This window comes from Lynx rufus, unplaced genomic scaffold (assembly GCF_022079265.1).
Source record: "Lynx rufus isolate CCGP_SWC_20201006 ecotype Redwood Valley unplaced genomic scaffold, mLynRuf1.p SCAF_8, whole genome shotgun sequence".
Taxonomy (NCBI): Eukaryota; Metazoa; Chordata; class Mammalia; order Carnivora; family Felidae; genus Lynx; species Lynx rufus.
The window spans coordinates 41,814,700-41,831,350 of NW_025814896.1; the positions used below are offsets into that span (position 1 = coordinate 41,814,700).

General features: G+C 39.7%; 1 protein-coding gene across 7 annotated transcripts in view; it reads right to left on the bottom strand.

Annotated features, from left to right (window-relative positions):
• Nucleotides 1–16,651, bottom strand: part of KIF16B (kinesin family member 16B) — a 289,874-nt gene that overhangs the window by 72,126 nt on the left and 201,097 nt on the right. For 4 of the 7 annotated variants that reach the window (XM_047067538.1, XM_047067537.1, XM_047067540.1 and 1 more), the window contains exon 23: nt 5,573–5,695. The exons of 2 other annotated variants lie outside the window; for them this stretch is intronic. In XM_047067538.1, the coding sequence (XP_046923494.1) occupies nt 5,573–5,695 (123 nt within the window). Of the gene's footprint in view, nt 1–5,572; nt 5,696–16,651 lie in introns of those variants that run through there. One more of the 7 variants, XM_047067536.1, reaches the window with a different exon arrangement.

Sequence of the window (16,651 nt, forward strand, 5' to 3'; positions counted from 1 at the left end):
GGAACCAAGGCCCTCACCCCGGGTCTCCCAGGCATGTGTCCTTCAAGGATGAGCAAAATAAGTGGGTGGCGAGGGGTGTGAAGGGAGTGCATCATGGAGATCACAGCTTTCTGTATTGTCAAGTAAGGACATTAAGACAAATACCATTCCACAAATCATGATATATCTATACAATGGGAGGCTATTTAGTCATAAAAAAACAAAAAACAAATTACTGTTCTACTCAGCTATATGGATGAATCTCTAAAACATCACACTACGTGGAAGGAGCCAGACATGGAAAAGTAACCGCTGCCAGCCACATCTCCAAGGCATGCTGGAACAGACACTACTCATCTATAGTCGCAGACAGCTGTGCAGGGGCACTCACCATAAAGGGGCACAAGAAACTTTCTGGAATGACTGAAAAGTCCTAAGTCTTGATTGATGTGCTGGTTGCATGGGTATACGCACGTCAAAACTTGTCAAACTACACTTAAATACGTGCGTTTCATTGTATGTAAATTATGCCTCAACAAAATTAACTGAAAAAAATCAAATGGGACCAGAAAACAAAAACCTGTATATGTATCTATTCTCATAGTTACTTCATAAAAGAAAGTTATTTTTAATCCCTGTATACAGAAGATTTGAAAAAGTCCTTTTGAATTAAATTTTAGTTTAATGAAAAAGTCTACTTTTCTCATTTTAAATCCCAGCAATGGGAACTTCCTTGAACTCATCAGGGACCAGAAGGTGAGCATTTGAGAACCACTGTTGTCCTCCTTCCTCCCCCAAATTCCACTCCTCATACCTGACCTCAGAGAGTACCTTAACCTGGCTCATGACTACTTCATTCAGCAAGGAGCAGCCCAATCAGAGCCACTCGACTGGGGATTAAAATGAAAGTGGCCAGGAAGAAGGAATAACTTAAGTAATAAATGCTACCTCAGGAAAGGCAGGCAGAAAAGGGCAGGAGGCAGAGGGAACAGGAAGGGTGAGGGAGAAGCTGAAAGACAGCTCGGGGCAGCTATAACACCAGATGCTGTCTTCCCCGCCCCACTCCTTGGGGCAAACTCAGCCTGTGGAGACTTGAACCCAGTGGGCGCCGTGTGTTCATGGGCCAGCTTGGCCCCTTAAATGAACCGGCCGTGACCACGGAGCAAGTTATACAGTCAACTGGGGTCTGACATCATTGACAAGACCCTTCCCTGCTGGTGACAGAGCCTTGCTGTATATATTCAGGATCCCAGGAGACTTTGAAGACCATAACAGGGGAAGAACAGAAAACAGAAATCGCTTTTGTTTAAAAAAGGAGTGAAGATTTCTCTGGAGTATATAGTATTATAGTATAAAATATCTATATACATTAACATCAGATTTTCCTTCAAAAAAGGTCTCTAAAACTAAATAGAATAGGGGCGCCTGGGTGGCGCAGTCGGTTAAGCGTCCGACTTCAGCCAGGTCACGATCTCGCAGTCCGTGAGTTCGAGCCCCGCGTCAGGCTCTGGGCTGATGGCTCAGAGCCTGGAGCCTGTTTCCGATTCTGTGTCTCCCTTTCTCTCTGCCCCTCCCCCGTTCATGCTCTGTCTCTCTCTGTCCCAAAAATAAATAAACGTTGAAAAAAAAATTAAAAAAAAAAAAACAAAAACTAAATAGAATAGACTTAAAAAAAATAATACTTTTTACCTTTGCTGCCTGAAAGCCACCAGTTCATCAAGAAAAGACTTTAGTAGTAGCCAAACTGTTATCACAAGTGTGACTGTCCTAGAAAACTGTCAATGCATCAAATAGTCAAATCATGGATGGAAAAGGTTGCCATGCTTAATTTTACAATTCAGGAATGTTGAGGGGGAATTAACAATCAAAATGGAAACAAAACAAAACCCCCAAACTCTCAAAGATACAACTATACATCCAAAGTCATTAAGAGGATTCCAAGGGTAAAATCTCAGTCATTCCTTGTGCCTTTTAAAAATTTACTTATTTTAGGGCGCCTGGGTGGCACAGTCGGTTAAGCGTCCGACTTCAGCCAGGTCACGATCTCGCGGTCCGTGAGTTCGAGCCCCGCGTCAGGCTCTGGGCTGATGGCTCAGAGCCTGGAGCCTGTTTCCGATTCTGTGTCTCCCTCTCTCTCTGACCCTCCCCCGTTCATGCTCTGTCTCTCTCTGTCCCAAAAATAAATAAACGTTGAAAAAAAAATTTTTTTTAAAAATTTACTTATTTTATGGGGCACATGGGTGGCTCAGTCAGTTAAGCATCCAACTCTTGATTTCTGCTCAGGATCTCATGGTGTGTACGATTGAGCCTTGTGTCAGGCTGTGCACCGACAGCACATAGCCTGCTTGGGATTTTTTCTCTCTCTCTCCCTCTCTCTCTCTCTCTCTCTCTCTGCCCCTCCTCCTTCTCTCTCCCTATCTCCCTCAAAATAAATAAACTTTAAAAAATTTTTAAATAAAAATTTACCTATTTTTTAAAAACAGACACTTATCCAGCACTTAGCATGTGGCAGGCACTGTTCTAAATACTTTACATGACCTAAGTTCATGCACTGTTCATACTAATCCAACCAGGCAGGTCTCTTTATCCCCATTTTACAGATGAGGCACAGCGAGACTACGGCTTGTAAGGTTAACTGGTGGAGCCTGGACAGGACATTGGCGCACCCAGCACTATCCCAACAGCTATGCCTTTGCTGGGGTGTGGCCGTTTTTGTTTTGTTCAGGGGAGGGGCAGTATATTCAGGTCATGTTCTAGTGCTGGGGCCCTGATGTTTCTGTGACTAGTAACCCCAGAAGAATGTCAGACCCTCAGCACACCTACCTGCCAATGCATGCCAGCCCTTCCTACACAGAGAACTAGGGATTCTCCGGCAAGTGTTAACAAGCCATTCCTGATGCCGATTACAGCACCTGGGATAAGTACAAGAAGGAAGCAGAGCAATTGATATGCTTTCAGAACTTGGCTTTGATAAGTTCAAAGAAAGCTAAACTCTTTGGATTTGGATTTTATGTATTCCGAATTGAAAGCCAGGATTCTGAAAGGTCCCATACGATTTTCTGTATGTGGGTTCTCTAACTTGCCTTCACAGAATGATCTTCACAATTTTGGCCAGATATGATAAGACCTGGACTATTATTTGCCTGCCAGTTTTATTTAAATCAACTCAGTTTTTTTTTCTAGTTCTTTTCTTTTTTTTAATTCTTGAAGTATAATTGACATATATCGTATTAGTTTCAGGTGTATAATACAATTCGATATTTGTATATATTGTGAAACGATCACCTCAATAAGTCTTGTGAGTATCTGTCACAACACATGGTTACAACATTTTTTTCCTTATGATGAGAACTTTTAAAGATTTATCCTTCCAGCAACTTTCAAATATGGAATACAGCATTATTAACTATAATCACGAAGCTATACTTGACATCCTCGGGAGTTATTTATTTTATTACTGGAAGTTTGTCCCTTTTGACCACCTGCACCCATTTCACCCACCCCAGCAACCACCAATCTGTCTGTATCTATGAGCTTGGTTTTTATTTTTAGGTTCCACATATAAGTGAGATCATACTAAATCAACTAAGTATCTTCTTTATCCATGATCTTATCTTTTAGGCATGAAATCAATTTAATGGTTACATTTTATTAACACATTTCTCTATTAAAATAAAATATATCTATGCACCAATGAAAATCATTGCATGTTCTCCAGTGCTGTGAGCTCTCTGTTTAGGAGAATTCAAATTCTGAGCTGGTGAAAGCCAGTCTTCACCCTCTAATTAAAAATATGGACTGGGGTGCCTGGGTGGCTCAGTCGGTTAACCCTCTGACTTCGGCTCAGGTCATGATCTCACTGCTGGTGAGGTCAAGCCCCGTGTCGGGCTCTGTGCTGACAGCTCAGAGTCTGGAGCCTGCTTTGGATTTTGTGTCTCCCTCTCTCTCTGCCCCTGCCCCGCTTGTGCATGCTCTCTCTATCTCAAAAATAAACATTAAAAAAATTTTTTTTAAATATAGAAATAATACACATACCTTCAGAGAGTATTTTGATAAATGTATATAACATTACATGTATGTACAAAGGGAACTCTAAATACACACACACACATACAATTTCAAACGATTGAGAACAGAAATTGAGCAGGCATTAGGCATACAGTCAGGGGCGGTGAGAAGTACTGGCTCCTGGACGTGGCATAACATTTTAATAAGAAACCACACAATCTGGTCAGTGACGTTCAAAATACCACCCCCCCCCCCCAGACATCATGTACTCTCAGCAGGGACCTCAAATGTATAAATTAGTGCCTAGGTTTAAAAAATAAAAAGGAAAACAATATATAGAGATAAGAATCTGAGAACTTGATTAATTACAAAACTCATCTGCACTCTTTCTCCTGGAAGACTGAAAATGAATATGCATGCCTAAAAGGGAGAGATCCCTAAGGACCCAGGGGCTCCACTCCCCACCAAGGGGCATGTTGGGGGTGGGGGTGGGGACTGCTGGCTTCAGGCTCCCTCCGTCCTCTCCCCCCACAGCAGCTCCATGCTGATCTGCTTTCCACAGTGTCCTTCCTCATAAATATTTTCTCAACAAACGTCTTTGCTAAGAAGAAATTTGGAAACCGCCGGTGTAATCCAATTTCCGCATTTCACCAGTGAGAAAACTGAGGCTCAGAGAAGGTAAAAGACTTAGCATCACTCAACAAACAGCAACAGAATCAGAGCCTAAAGACCTCAGCGTCCAGATTCCCAGCCTGATGTTCACCTCCAAGAACACCCTCACACAGCCATATACTGGTGACCCTAGTGGACGTTATTACATCAATACCCTTGCCTAGCCTTGAAAACGAAGAAGTGTTATTATTAATCATTAATTCTTTGAAGAGAGGAGAGCATCCAGCAATATTTAATGAATTGTTATGAGTCAATGGAACTAAATTAGGAATAAGATGAAGTCATTATTTTGGAAAGTATGATGTAAGGAAGCAGGCACATTTCTTCCTGAAAAGTTGTATAAATCAAATCATGACTAAAATGGATTAGGAAAGCTTCCTAAATTAATAATAATAGAAACAACACTAAAAGCAGCAGTAGTAATTATAGCAACTGTTATAACTTTATGTGCACTGATATCCTTGTAATAAACATTATTATTCCCACTTTTATAGATAAGAAAACTGAGCTTAAGCCCAGGGATAGGTCACCAGGGATAGGGTGACCGACTGCACTGGTTTGTCTGGCATGAACTGGTTTCCCAGGGTGTAGAACTTTCAGTGCTGAAAGCAAAACAGTCCTGGATAACCTGGAAGGGTTGGTCACCCTGCCTGTAGGGCTGGTGACAAGAACTTCCTCCCGTGTCTGCCTGAATCCCCAGCCAACACCACCTTCTATGGCATAACTTCCCCCCATGTTTCACAGTCTAGACTTTCACATATCAGTTTAAAGGAGGGCATGACCAATATGCTATAAAACAACATGTTCACATGTAGCTTCATCTCCTTTCATATGTATATATGTATATAGACAGAGAAAGCCCTGGGAGCTTCAAGCCTCCATTCCTCCAGAAGAGTAAAGAAGGGGCACTTACCTTGACCTCAAACTCGAAGTGCTCGTCCTTCCCTTGCCCGCAGAGCACATAGCGTGGAATACTAATTTTAATTGGGTCCTTCAGGTCGTCTGGATTTGCTCCCAAAGAGCGAGAAACCATCCTCTATCAAAGGCACATCAGATGGGGAGAACAAAGAGAAACCCAGATCACTCTTCAGCAAAAACCATGTTTGGGCAGGCGGGAGAAAATGTGTTTCAAGCAAAGAAGAGAGCATCAAACTAGTAGAGTTTATTTAGAAAAATGATGGCTTCCTTTGAAAGAGAAATGCTAGGTTTCTCTCATCACAAAAGACCATTTCTTGAGGTATACTATTCCAAGAAATTAGGGCAAAAGCACTTCAAAATGTTGTTTGGCTTTGAAGTTCCTTCCAATTTATAAGAACAAGTGAAAAAACAGACAGATTACATATCCCGACTTTTTAAAAAATCAGTGTAAACCAGATTCCTTTCTGAAAAGACTTGATCATCTGACAAACTTCTTCTCTTTTCACAGACTATCAGATTGCTGTACATATAGCTCCAAAAGCTAAAGACTTTATTCAAATTTACTTCGTTTTTAACTTCTAGGCATTTTTATAAGCCAGTATGGTGGGGAAAGCTCTTTAAACCACAATTAAAATAAATACCAAGTATTTTCTTTAGGCTTCATTTGATTAATAATCAGCCTGGCTCTGACAAACATTTATGGTCTGGATGGCGGGAAGCCAGAGGGGTTTGAGAAAGAAGCATTATGAAAAAAATAAATCTTCAAAATGAGTTCTCTTGAGTATAAATGGATAGAAATCTCTGAACAATCCTTATCATTTGCACTAACCTGGGGCTTTAGAAAACGTAAGAAAATATGTTTTTAAAGCAGTAGCAGTAATAAAAGATTAATTACCGTAATTATAGTTAGCATTCATTGAATACTTACTATATACTAAGGACTGTGCTAAACAGTTCATTTAATGCATTTCTGCATCATTTCATTTAATCCTCACGATCTCCCTATGAGGTATTAATTGTTACTGAACCCTACTTATCAGGTGAGGGCCCAAAGTTTGTGAATTAAGATAATGTGACAAAGGCAGGTGGCAGAGCTAGGATTTGAACTCAGGCTAACCCAGTGCCCCATGATGCCTGCTGGCCCATCTCCATCACCATTTATACTGCCATCATGAAATTTTTGAATAACTTCACCTGAGATAAAGTCAGCAAATGAACATTTCAACCAACATACACAGAATTTAAGAAGATGGGAATGCCATGATTATGCAGTAAAATTCACTTATTTGACTAAAAAGAAACACTGAGTAATATGTGGTCCTGGACCCTTAGCCAGGTGTAATGTGGAGGGTCCAGCCTAGCTGTGTGGGAATGAAAGCTCAGATTTCTGGATGACAGACAGGTGTATAATTTGTCTTAGATTATTGCTTTCATCTAGCGGACCCCGTAAACATTTTGGCATGGTATGAAGTTACCAAAGCCTTTTAGAGCATCTAATTTTTTCCCCGTGTGGCTGGTCACCCCAAACAAGAACTGTTAATTTTACGGCAATGGTACACCTACTTAGTTGTCTCTGATGTCAAAAGCTACCATGGAAATTCTTAAAAAAAAAAAAAAAAAAAGAAAGAAAGAAAGAAAGAAAGAAAGAAAAAGAAAGAAAAGAGTTTCTCAATGTGCACATTGTCAAAGACCTTTCAGTTCACTGACAGTATGTTTCCAAATTACTGGAAAGGTAGACATTTCCTGAAGCATGGAATATGTTTATCTCTTTGAAGGGTGAAAAGGAAGAGAAATAATTTAGTGGTTTTATTTATTTTCAAAAAGCACATTTACTGTTAAGAAATGTCTTTGACCTATGGCTATGTTTTAGCCATAAAGTTCATACTCTACTGCCTAAGCCCTGAAATCTTCCATGCCATGCTCTTTAAAAAATATTTATTTATTTATTTATTTTGAGAGTGAGAGAGAGAGAGAGAGAGAGAGAGAGGGAGAGCTCAAGCAAGGGAGGGGCAGAAAGAGAGAAAGAGGGAGAATCCAAAGCAGGCTCTGCTGTCAGTGCAGAGTCCAATGTGGGGCTCGAATCCATGGACTGTGAGATCATGACCTGAGCTGAAACCAAGAGTCAGACACTTAACTGACTGATTCACCCAGATGCCCCTTCTATGCCATGCTTCATAACTACATATATATATATATATATATATATATATATATATATATATATATATTACATACACACATATATATGTTACATACACACATATATATGTTACATACACATATATGTTACATACACACATATATGTTACATACACACATATATGTTACATACACACATATATATGTTACATATATATATACATATATATATATATATATATATATATATATATATATATATGTAAGTGTGTTTTTTTAATGTTTATTTACTTTTGAGAGAGAGTGTGTGAGCAGGTGAGGGGCAGAGAGAGACACACACACAGAATCCGAAGCAGGCTCCAGACTCTGAGCTGTCAGCACAGAGCCTGATATGGGGCTCAAACTCACAAAGTTGGCAGTTGGCAGCTGTGGGGGTTCTGGCAACTGATAATACTAGTTGGGAAACGAAGACCCACATGCTCTACCTTAGGAGGAACCTGGTCCTCCCTACCAGTTAGACCCAAAGGACAATACCACAGTTCATTTGATGAGGAGCTCTCTCTATGCTAAGAGGCTAGAATTAGGAAAAGGAAGAAGGAAGAAAAGTACTTAAATGCACTAGGAACAGTATTATGTGTATTGGGGGGTTTAAAATGGTGTGGATAACAACATCAAGTGTAATACACTTGGTATTGAAACTCTACCATTAGGGGTATCCCTGAAGCAATCACTTGGGATTGCACGTGGGGTTCACCTCAAAGATTCAGAGAGGGGAAAGAGAAGACCCAGAATCAAATCCTAGCATTAGGTCTTGGTCTCAGTGTAACAGTCACCCACCCACCCTTTCTGCACCTCAGTCTCATGTCTATGGAAGTGGGCATGGTATTTAGCAAATCCCATCTATAGAGCAAAAACCCAACTGTGAACATGACAGTGTCCCACCCTGCAGGACTTCTGGTCAGAAGCAGACTGACAAGTAAATTCTAGGACGATTTTAAAACTGTGACAGGGGTTTATAGCAGCATTATTTACAATTTACAATATGGAAGCAGCCCAAGTGTCCAACAATAGATGAATGGGTAAAGAAGATGTGGTACACACACACACACACTGGAATACTATTTGGCCACAAAAAAAAGAATGAAATCTTGCCACTTGCAATGACATAGATGGAGGTAGAATGTATTATGCCAAGCAAAGTAAGTCAAAGAAAGACAAATACCATATGATTTTACTCATATGGAATTTAAGAAACAAAATAAACAAGCAAAGGGAAAAAGTAAGAGAGAGACAAAGCAAGAAACAGATTCTCAACGACAGAGGACAAACTGATGGTTACCAGAGGGGAGACGGGTGGAGGGTAGGTTAAATAGATGATGGGTATTAAGGTGTGCACTTGTCATGATGAGCACCGGGTGTTATATGGAACTTGTTGAATTCCTATATTCTATACCTGAAGCGAATGTAATGCTGGATGTTAACTAGAATTAAAATAAAAACGTAAAAAAACAAAACAAAACACTTTGATGGGGGCACTGAGTGAGAAAAACAAGAATATACACACGGCTATCTAAAGTGTCATGACTTTTGGGGCGCCTGGGTGGCTCAGTCGGTTAAGTGTCCGACTTCGACTCAGGTCGTGATCTCATGGTTCGTGAGTTCGAGCCCCGTGTCAGGCTCTGTGCTTACAGCTCGGAGCCTGGAGCTTGCTTCAAATTCTGTGTCTCCTTCTCTCTCTGCCCCTCCCCTGCTCGCTCGCTCTCTCTGCCTCTCGATAATAAATAAACGTTAAAAAATTAAAAAAAATAATAAAAAATAAAATAAATAAATAAATAAAATGTCATGACTTTTACTGAGGAAGAGCTGCAGCCCAAACCACCCATGTATATTATTAACCGAACAATGGAGGCTTCAACTTTCTAAATGCCTTTTCTTAGAGGCCCCCTTAGGATATACATCAAACATTGGTATCTTTTACTGAGCACCCACAAGGTACCATTCACGAGGTCCTGAGAATACAAAATAACTTCTACAAAGTCTCTGTAATTTCTAAGACCTTTAGTTTTTTCTCAACTGCATCAAATTTTGAACAAAGATTTGGTTTCTCCACTCCAGATGGATTACATTCTAAAGTTAGCCAACTTAGCTTTCTCCTTTTATAAGTCAACATTCAAAGTGGGATAAGACTGAAATTGATGGTCTGGTTACTACATAGCCATTTTAGGACTGGAAAGTTCTCTGTTTCTAACAATTTTATAGTTGTGAAATAATCCCTAATGAAAGTTGCTTGGAGCTTGGGATTATACACCCCTTAAAGACAAAAACTCTTGCCTTTGATAATTTAACTGGGTACATGAAAGAAGTAGAGACCATTTATCTGGGAGGAACTGGGTCCTGTAATGTTTATGTAGCTCATCTAAATGTAGGACGGCCCCTTATATACCAGCACCTGCACGTATACCACAGAACACAGTTCTGAGCCACGGCCCCAACCGCAGGATCAGACAGCAAAGTTCAGCCGCATCTGGTGCTGAGAAGACTGACATTTCTCTCTTCATTATTTAGCATGCTAGGGACTAGAAATATTACCAGAGTCCTCGCTATCGCCCAGAGTCACAGTTTACTTCAATCTCAGATTTCAGAGTAACTCCATATTAACAAGCGTAGAGAAATGTACAACTACGGAAATGGGTAACTGAAAAATAACTGCTAAGGATCTGAAGATGTTTGAGCCTTTATCTACAGATAGATGAACAGAGAGACAAATCTAAAGAGTATGTGTTTCTATCAAATCACTGCTGCCATGTGATTTTTAGAAACTATTTTTTGAAGTCAATTTCATGAGAAATGTAGAATTCTCAGAATGCAGTGTGAAAGGTTCCTGACATTCCCCTAAACTATGTTTATGTTAGAGAGGAAGGAAAACTAACACACATGTCTCAGAAATTTATTTTTTATTTGAAAGTAGCTATGTTTTGAATATCTTGAGTTTTATACTAGACAAGTAAATGTGTGCTGTATCATGTTATATCCTATTATTTAAGGGAGCTTTTAAATTTCTATGGAGCTATTTATTTTGGAATCAGTCATGGTTTTTCTACATGTGGCAAAGAAGATGCTTAGACATGGAAGGGAAATTGGTCATACATCACAGGAGGAGGTAAAGAAACATGAAAGGCTGGATACACATCTTACAGCAGATCTGCATAAATACGCAGGACATTTCAAGGAACTTTAAATGCCTTGTGGAGTGGGTTCTGTTTAGAAATGAAAGGTCAAGGAAAAGTACATAATTAGTAACTTGGATTATGCTCCTATACATAAGAAACATCTTTTAAAATAAAATGCAAAGAAATACTCTTCTGGTAGCTTTTAATGAAATAATGTCTTGTGTCAACAAATATGCTATTTTTCTGTTGTTGGGGAAACACTATAGTCGGGTCCTCAGCCAAAAAAAGCAGGCAGATCACAGACTATATTTTGAGTATTCAGATTAGAATCTTCTCTTCCCACTAAGGCTGTCTCCTTCAAAAGGGACAAGTTAAGGAAATTAATAGGAAGTGGCATTAACATCCACTCAGATCAATGTCGACACTGCAGAGGGCACAGAATGGACCAATTCTACAGGGAGTCATCAACATTTCCCCTAAATACTCTAATTATGTACCAGATGGTTGAATTCAGTGTATGCTCTGACTAGGACAAGGTCAGACCTAAGGACTGCCGTCTGATCTCCTAGAGCCAAATATCCAAGGTTTTCTAAAATACAGGCAACCTGGGTTTTTATCAGCTTCAACAAAACTACCAATTCTCCTTTCTCTGTTCCCAGCATAGCACATATTTCTATTCCCTCCTTTTTTCCACCACACATGCCACATTGATAATTCTAATTAGAGCTATTTTGTATCAAGGACTTCCTATGCCCAGGAGGTTTGAAAACAGAGGTCTGGGACAGAGGGAGGGCTAGGGGATCAGTTATATTTTCAAGTATTAGCCATGTTATCAGAAGCAGAGAATAAAGGTACCTTGTGTGAGCAACTCCAAATTATGAATAAAGAGCCAAGACATGTTTATATTCATCTCTGGAAGATGAAGCCTGCCTCTGTCATGAAGGGATCTTTTTTATTTTTCAAAACTTTTTTTTTTAACATTTATTCATTTTTGAGAATGAGAGAAACAGAGCATAAGTGGAGGAGGGGCAGAGAGAGTGGGAGACACAGAATCCGAAGCAGGCTCCTGGCTCTGAGCTGTCAGCACAGAGCCCGACGCAGGGCTCGAACTCACAGACCACGAGATCATGACCTGAGCCGAAGTCAGATGTTCAACCGACTGAGCCACCCAGGCACCCCTGTCATGAAGGGATCTTGAGCTAATACCATATCATCTCTGAAGGCTAAGTACATAGAGCTGAACTGGAGTTTGCTAAGAGATGTAGCCACACATGCCACAGGTATCTCCTGACCATGTTGGTCAAGGTGAGGACTTAACACCACCAGGGCATGAAGAAACAGTGCTAACCTTATCTTAAAGGGAGTTAAAAAAACTTGCATGAGGAAACAGAAATAAAGGTTTTCAAATAAAGGAGTATTTCTTCAATTTTGATATATATCTTTAGGGATAAACTATCCAGAAAATGACAAGCTGTTGGACATAAATATTTATGGAATATCTTATTTACTCTTAGTGGATTTAGGGTAAATCCAAAAGGATGGCTAACATTTCCTGATCCAGGATTCTTACCAGAATAGATGATTTCATCCATAGAGATCTGAGTTGATCAACGTTATTTCAAAATTTGGAAACACTGGGTATCTGATGAATGTTTTAACTTGAAATCATTAAGAACATTACCATCTTTCTCTAGAGCATCAAAGACTAGTCCCTTTAATGGTCATTTTCTCGGGATAACTCATCATTAAATGGATGAAATTTTAAAAAGACTAAAGAATGGATCCAGTATAAGTGAGAACAGGGCAACAATTGCTAAGTGGTTCTTTTACCAAACACAAACATTGGCAATTTGGGATGTTCAGGAGGGAAAATCAACTTTTCTCCTTTCCAATTCTATAGTGTCCATGATTAGCCACAAAAGGATCACGCATCTTCACTCACTAATTCTTGCTGAGCCCTAGTTTTGGTTCAATCTGTGCTCGGTTCTAAGGCCCAAGAGAAATTAAAGTTGGGAGGAAGGGGAAGATTCTTTCAGGTATCTGTAGAGCATATTGTTTGAACTTCAGGTAAAGCAGCGACATTGAGCATACAAGGTTATCTATACCATATTCGCATTATGACTTTACCTATGCTTCTCTTCTATAGGAGATAAAAATGCAGAGAGCAAAAAGGAGACATAAGGTTCATACAATGGAACAAGGGAATTGCAAAGAAATCTGCACGGGAATTTTTTGGGGAAAAAATAACTCATAAAAAGAGAAATAATCTTCAATGTCTAGAAATTCCAATAAAAGAATTTACAAGTCAGAAAAGAATCAACTTCATAGTTCTTCCAAATATTTATCCCTAGTATAGTCATCCCCATGAGAAGAATAAATCAATAAAAAAATTTACCCAGACAATGTGACCAGGAACTGACTTTGGCATTGCAGAAAGAATAGATGTTCTGGACAAAGAAGGTCTGGGTTTGATTCCAATTCTCAGTCAAGTGATCCTTTCTGAGTTAAATTCCCAAATATGAAGTGCAGATTGATGATAATTCCTCCATCCCAGGAGGATCACTGTGGGACTCAAAAGGAGCCATACACGGGAAAGAAGTTGGTACACTGTCAACCACAATGTAAGGGGGATTTGGATTGTTATCACTGGAATCCGCTGCCACCTTTAGCACCAAAGATTTTAACCAGGTGTTAAATGGCAGGAGGACTGATTTACAACAGACTCTCTTTCCTTCTTACTAACTGAATCATTCAGTTCCATTCCTTATAAAGGAGGTCTTAAAAAATTACAACGGTGCAACCCTAGCAAGAGATTGGATGGTGGTGGTTTGGAAACAATATTGGATAAGAAACAACAAAGGAACTGAAGGATGTTGGAGGTAAAAAAGGAAAATCAGAGAAGGTGAGAGAGATAATGGTCTTCTCTGAAGGGTCAGTCAGATTATAACACAGACTGTGGAACAGATTTGTTCTATTCTGTTACACAAGAATGAGAATGATGGATGGGCCCTACAGATGTAGATTACAATAAAGATGATGATGGAAAGAATGGCCTAACAATGAGAACAGTTCCATTGAATAAACTGCTGTGAGATAGAGAGTGAGCAGTCCTGGAGGTGTCAAGAAAGGACTAAATTGGAAAGCCAGTTGAACTAAGTAACTTTAATGGTCCTATGACATATGTTCTTCCCAGTACCTGAATACTTCCATTAGGGAGAAGTCCTACAAGCTTTATCTGAATTTTATTTTAAATAGAGCCTTAGGACTTTGACATAATATATCCATGCAGACTGAACCATTGGTCCCAATTTTTCTTTTCCCTGCAGCAGCATATATCCAGTCTTGCCATGGCTTCTTGGTGGATCAAGTGTTCCTTGCCCCTGGACTTTGGACTTGGTTGCATGACTTGTGTTGGCCAGTGGGACACTAGCAGACATGATGCATCAGCATCTTCTGTGCTTCTGTCATCATTATTATGGCCACTGACCCTGCAGCACAGACCTCAAAATGAGACATCAGGAGTAGACCAACACTATCTAAACTTCAGATGATCCGTAGCCTACAAGTAGAGCCACCTCAACCTACTCACAACCATCAGTAAGAAATAAAAGCTTTTTATTTTTATTTTTTTTAAATTTTTTTTTCAACGTTTATTTATTTTTGGGACAGAGAGAGACAGAGCATGAACGGGGGAGGGGCAGAGAGAGAGGGAGACACAGAATCGGAAACAGGCTCCAGGCTCTGAGCCATCAGCCCAGAGCCTGACGCGGGGCTCGAACTCACGGACCGCGAGATCGTGACCTGGTTGAAGTCGGACGCCTAACCGACTGCGCCACCCAGGCGCCCCAAAGCTTTTTATTTTTTTATGGGTTGTTTGTTACCCAGCAAGAGCTGACTGATATAATACCTATCACAAAAGATATCTTAAACAATGAATCAGAATTGTCTAACATGCAAATTAAGACAATTAACAAAATAACCTCACTAGACACTGGCCTAGCCAGTAAGACTGCTTGACCTTCAAAGAAGCATTAATAAAAGTGCTCTAATCTATTTATCATTCAAAACTTGAAATCATGTAGGAAAAAGAATGTAAATAAAAATTACCGTAATTATTACTTGGGAAGCATAAGTATTCTCTCCAAGGGATGCACTTACATTTTTTAAGTAATGAGAAAGGGAAGACAAACTGTTTTGAAATGTTCTTCAACAAAGGCTGAATAAATTCACCCTGCCAACCACAATTCTGTAAAACAGGCAGCTGTGAACAAAACGGATTTTAATCAAATTCAGATGAAATCAGTATTTCAAAGTACTCAAAGAGGTATTGTCTAGAATGCATTAACAAGTTCCACAATGTAAATGTTTAGGCCTATGCTACAACAATGAAAATGCCACAGAACAAAGTATGTATGAACCTTTTTTTTTTTTTCCTTGATGCAAGAACTCATTACAACTGAGACGATCCCCCATTAGGCTGAGTATGGAGATGCTCACACTTGCTCCCTATAGTAGCATCACAGGTCCAGATCTCCTAAAGAATGAGGCAGTGGAGACAGAGGGAGGCCTGCAGGATTAAAGCCACAGTGGATAATGGCACAAACACTACTCCCCTGGCCTCTACAGGGACAACCTAAGGTATGACAACCTTACTACTTACTTCATGGATAGTAAATCAAATTCTCATATCAGGGAACATACGTGATCTCAAGATAAAAAGTATGCTTAGGTGAGAGAAGAGACATGTAAAATTTGAATTGCTGGAGGCCTCTTCTATTATGTGGTGAGACCTGAATGTAATCCTCATTGTGGCCTACCTGGGTCATAAAGCAGACGGAAGATGTTATAATGAATAATAGGATGTTTATGCAATGCTTGTATTTGCTGCATGCTCCATCTATGAACAATATTAAAGACCATAGTTTATAACATAGAATTATGTTTTTTTTAATCTATGAAGACAAGCAAGTCTGTCTAATATTTTTCATTCTTTGTTAAAGTTCTTATGCTGCTTATGTACTGTTTCCCTCCCAACTATACTGTCCCTCTGCTAACATCTTAAAGTTCATTCCCTCTGTTCTTCATGATCATTAGTTCTGTGCTTCTTATTAAGGATACTTAAGAAAATAATCAATGGGGCAATTTTTAAGAAAGTATTTTCTGAAAAAAGCAAAAAAAAGGGGGAAGTTATGTGAAAATTATTGATAAGATATTAGAAGGCTACCATGGTTCATTTAAGAAATTCCTTCCACAGTAGATCTTCCGGCCAAAAACATGACAAGCTAACTAATTTTACTGATATCCTCATCAGAGACTCAAAACCCTTCATTTATAAGGCAACAGGGTGTGTATATGTGCATGGGGGGAAGGGTGGAAGTGACAAAAACAAGCTCCACCTAAAAACATCTGAACCCTATTGCCTCAAAAAGTCAAAAAGCCTCTACATGGTTATTGCAGATAAGACAGCAGCCACCGGTGTGTAGATCCTAACACACTTGCCAGTTTCCTGCCCTTTCCTGTTTACTTCCTCACACCTGGGGAGAGGAAAATCAATAATGAAGCACAGAACACATTAAGTAGCTTGTTAGTTCTGAGGGGGAAAGAAGGAAGGTCTGTACTTTGTGGCCAAAGGGAGCCGGTGAGTTTCTGGGTTAAGCTTTGACACTGCCCCTATCAGTGATCAGGAGTAGAAATGAAGAGAGGGCTATGGCATTTATATTGTACATCATCCAAAGGTCTCGCTAGAACAGAAGAATGACCCCTCC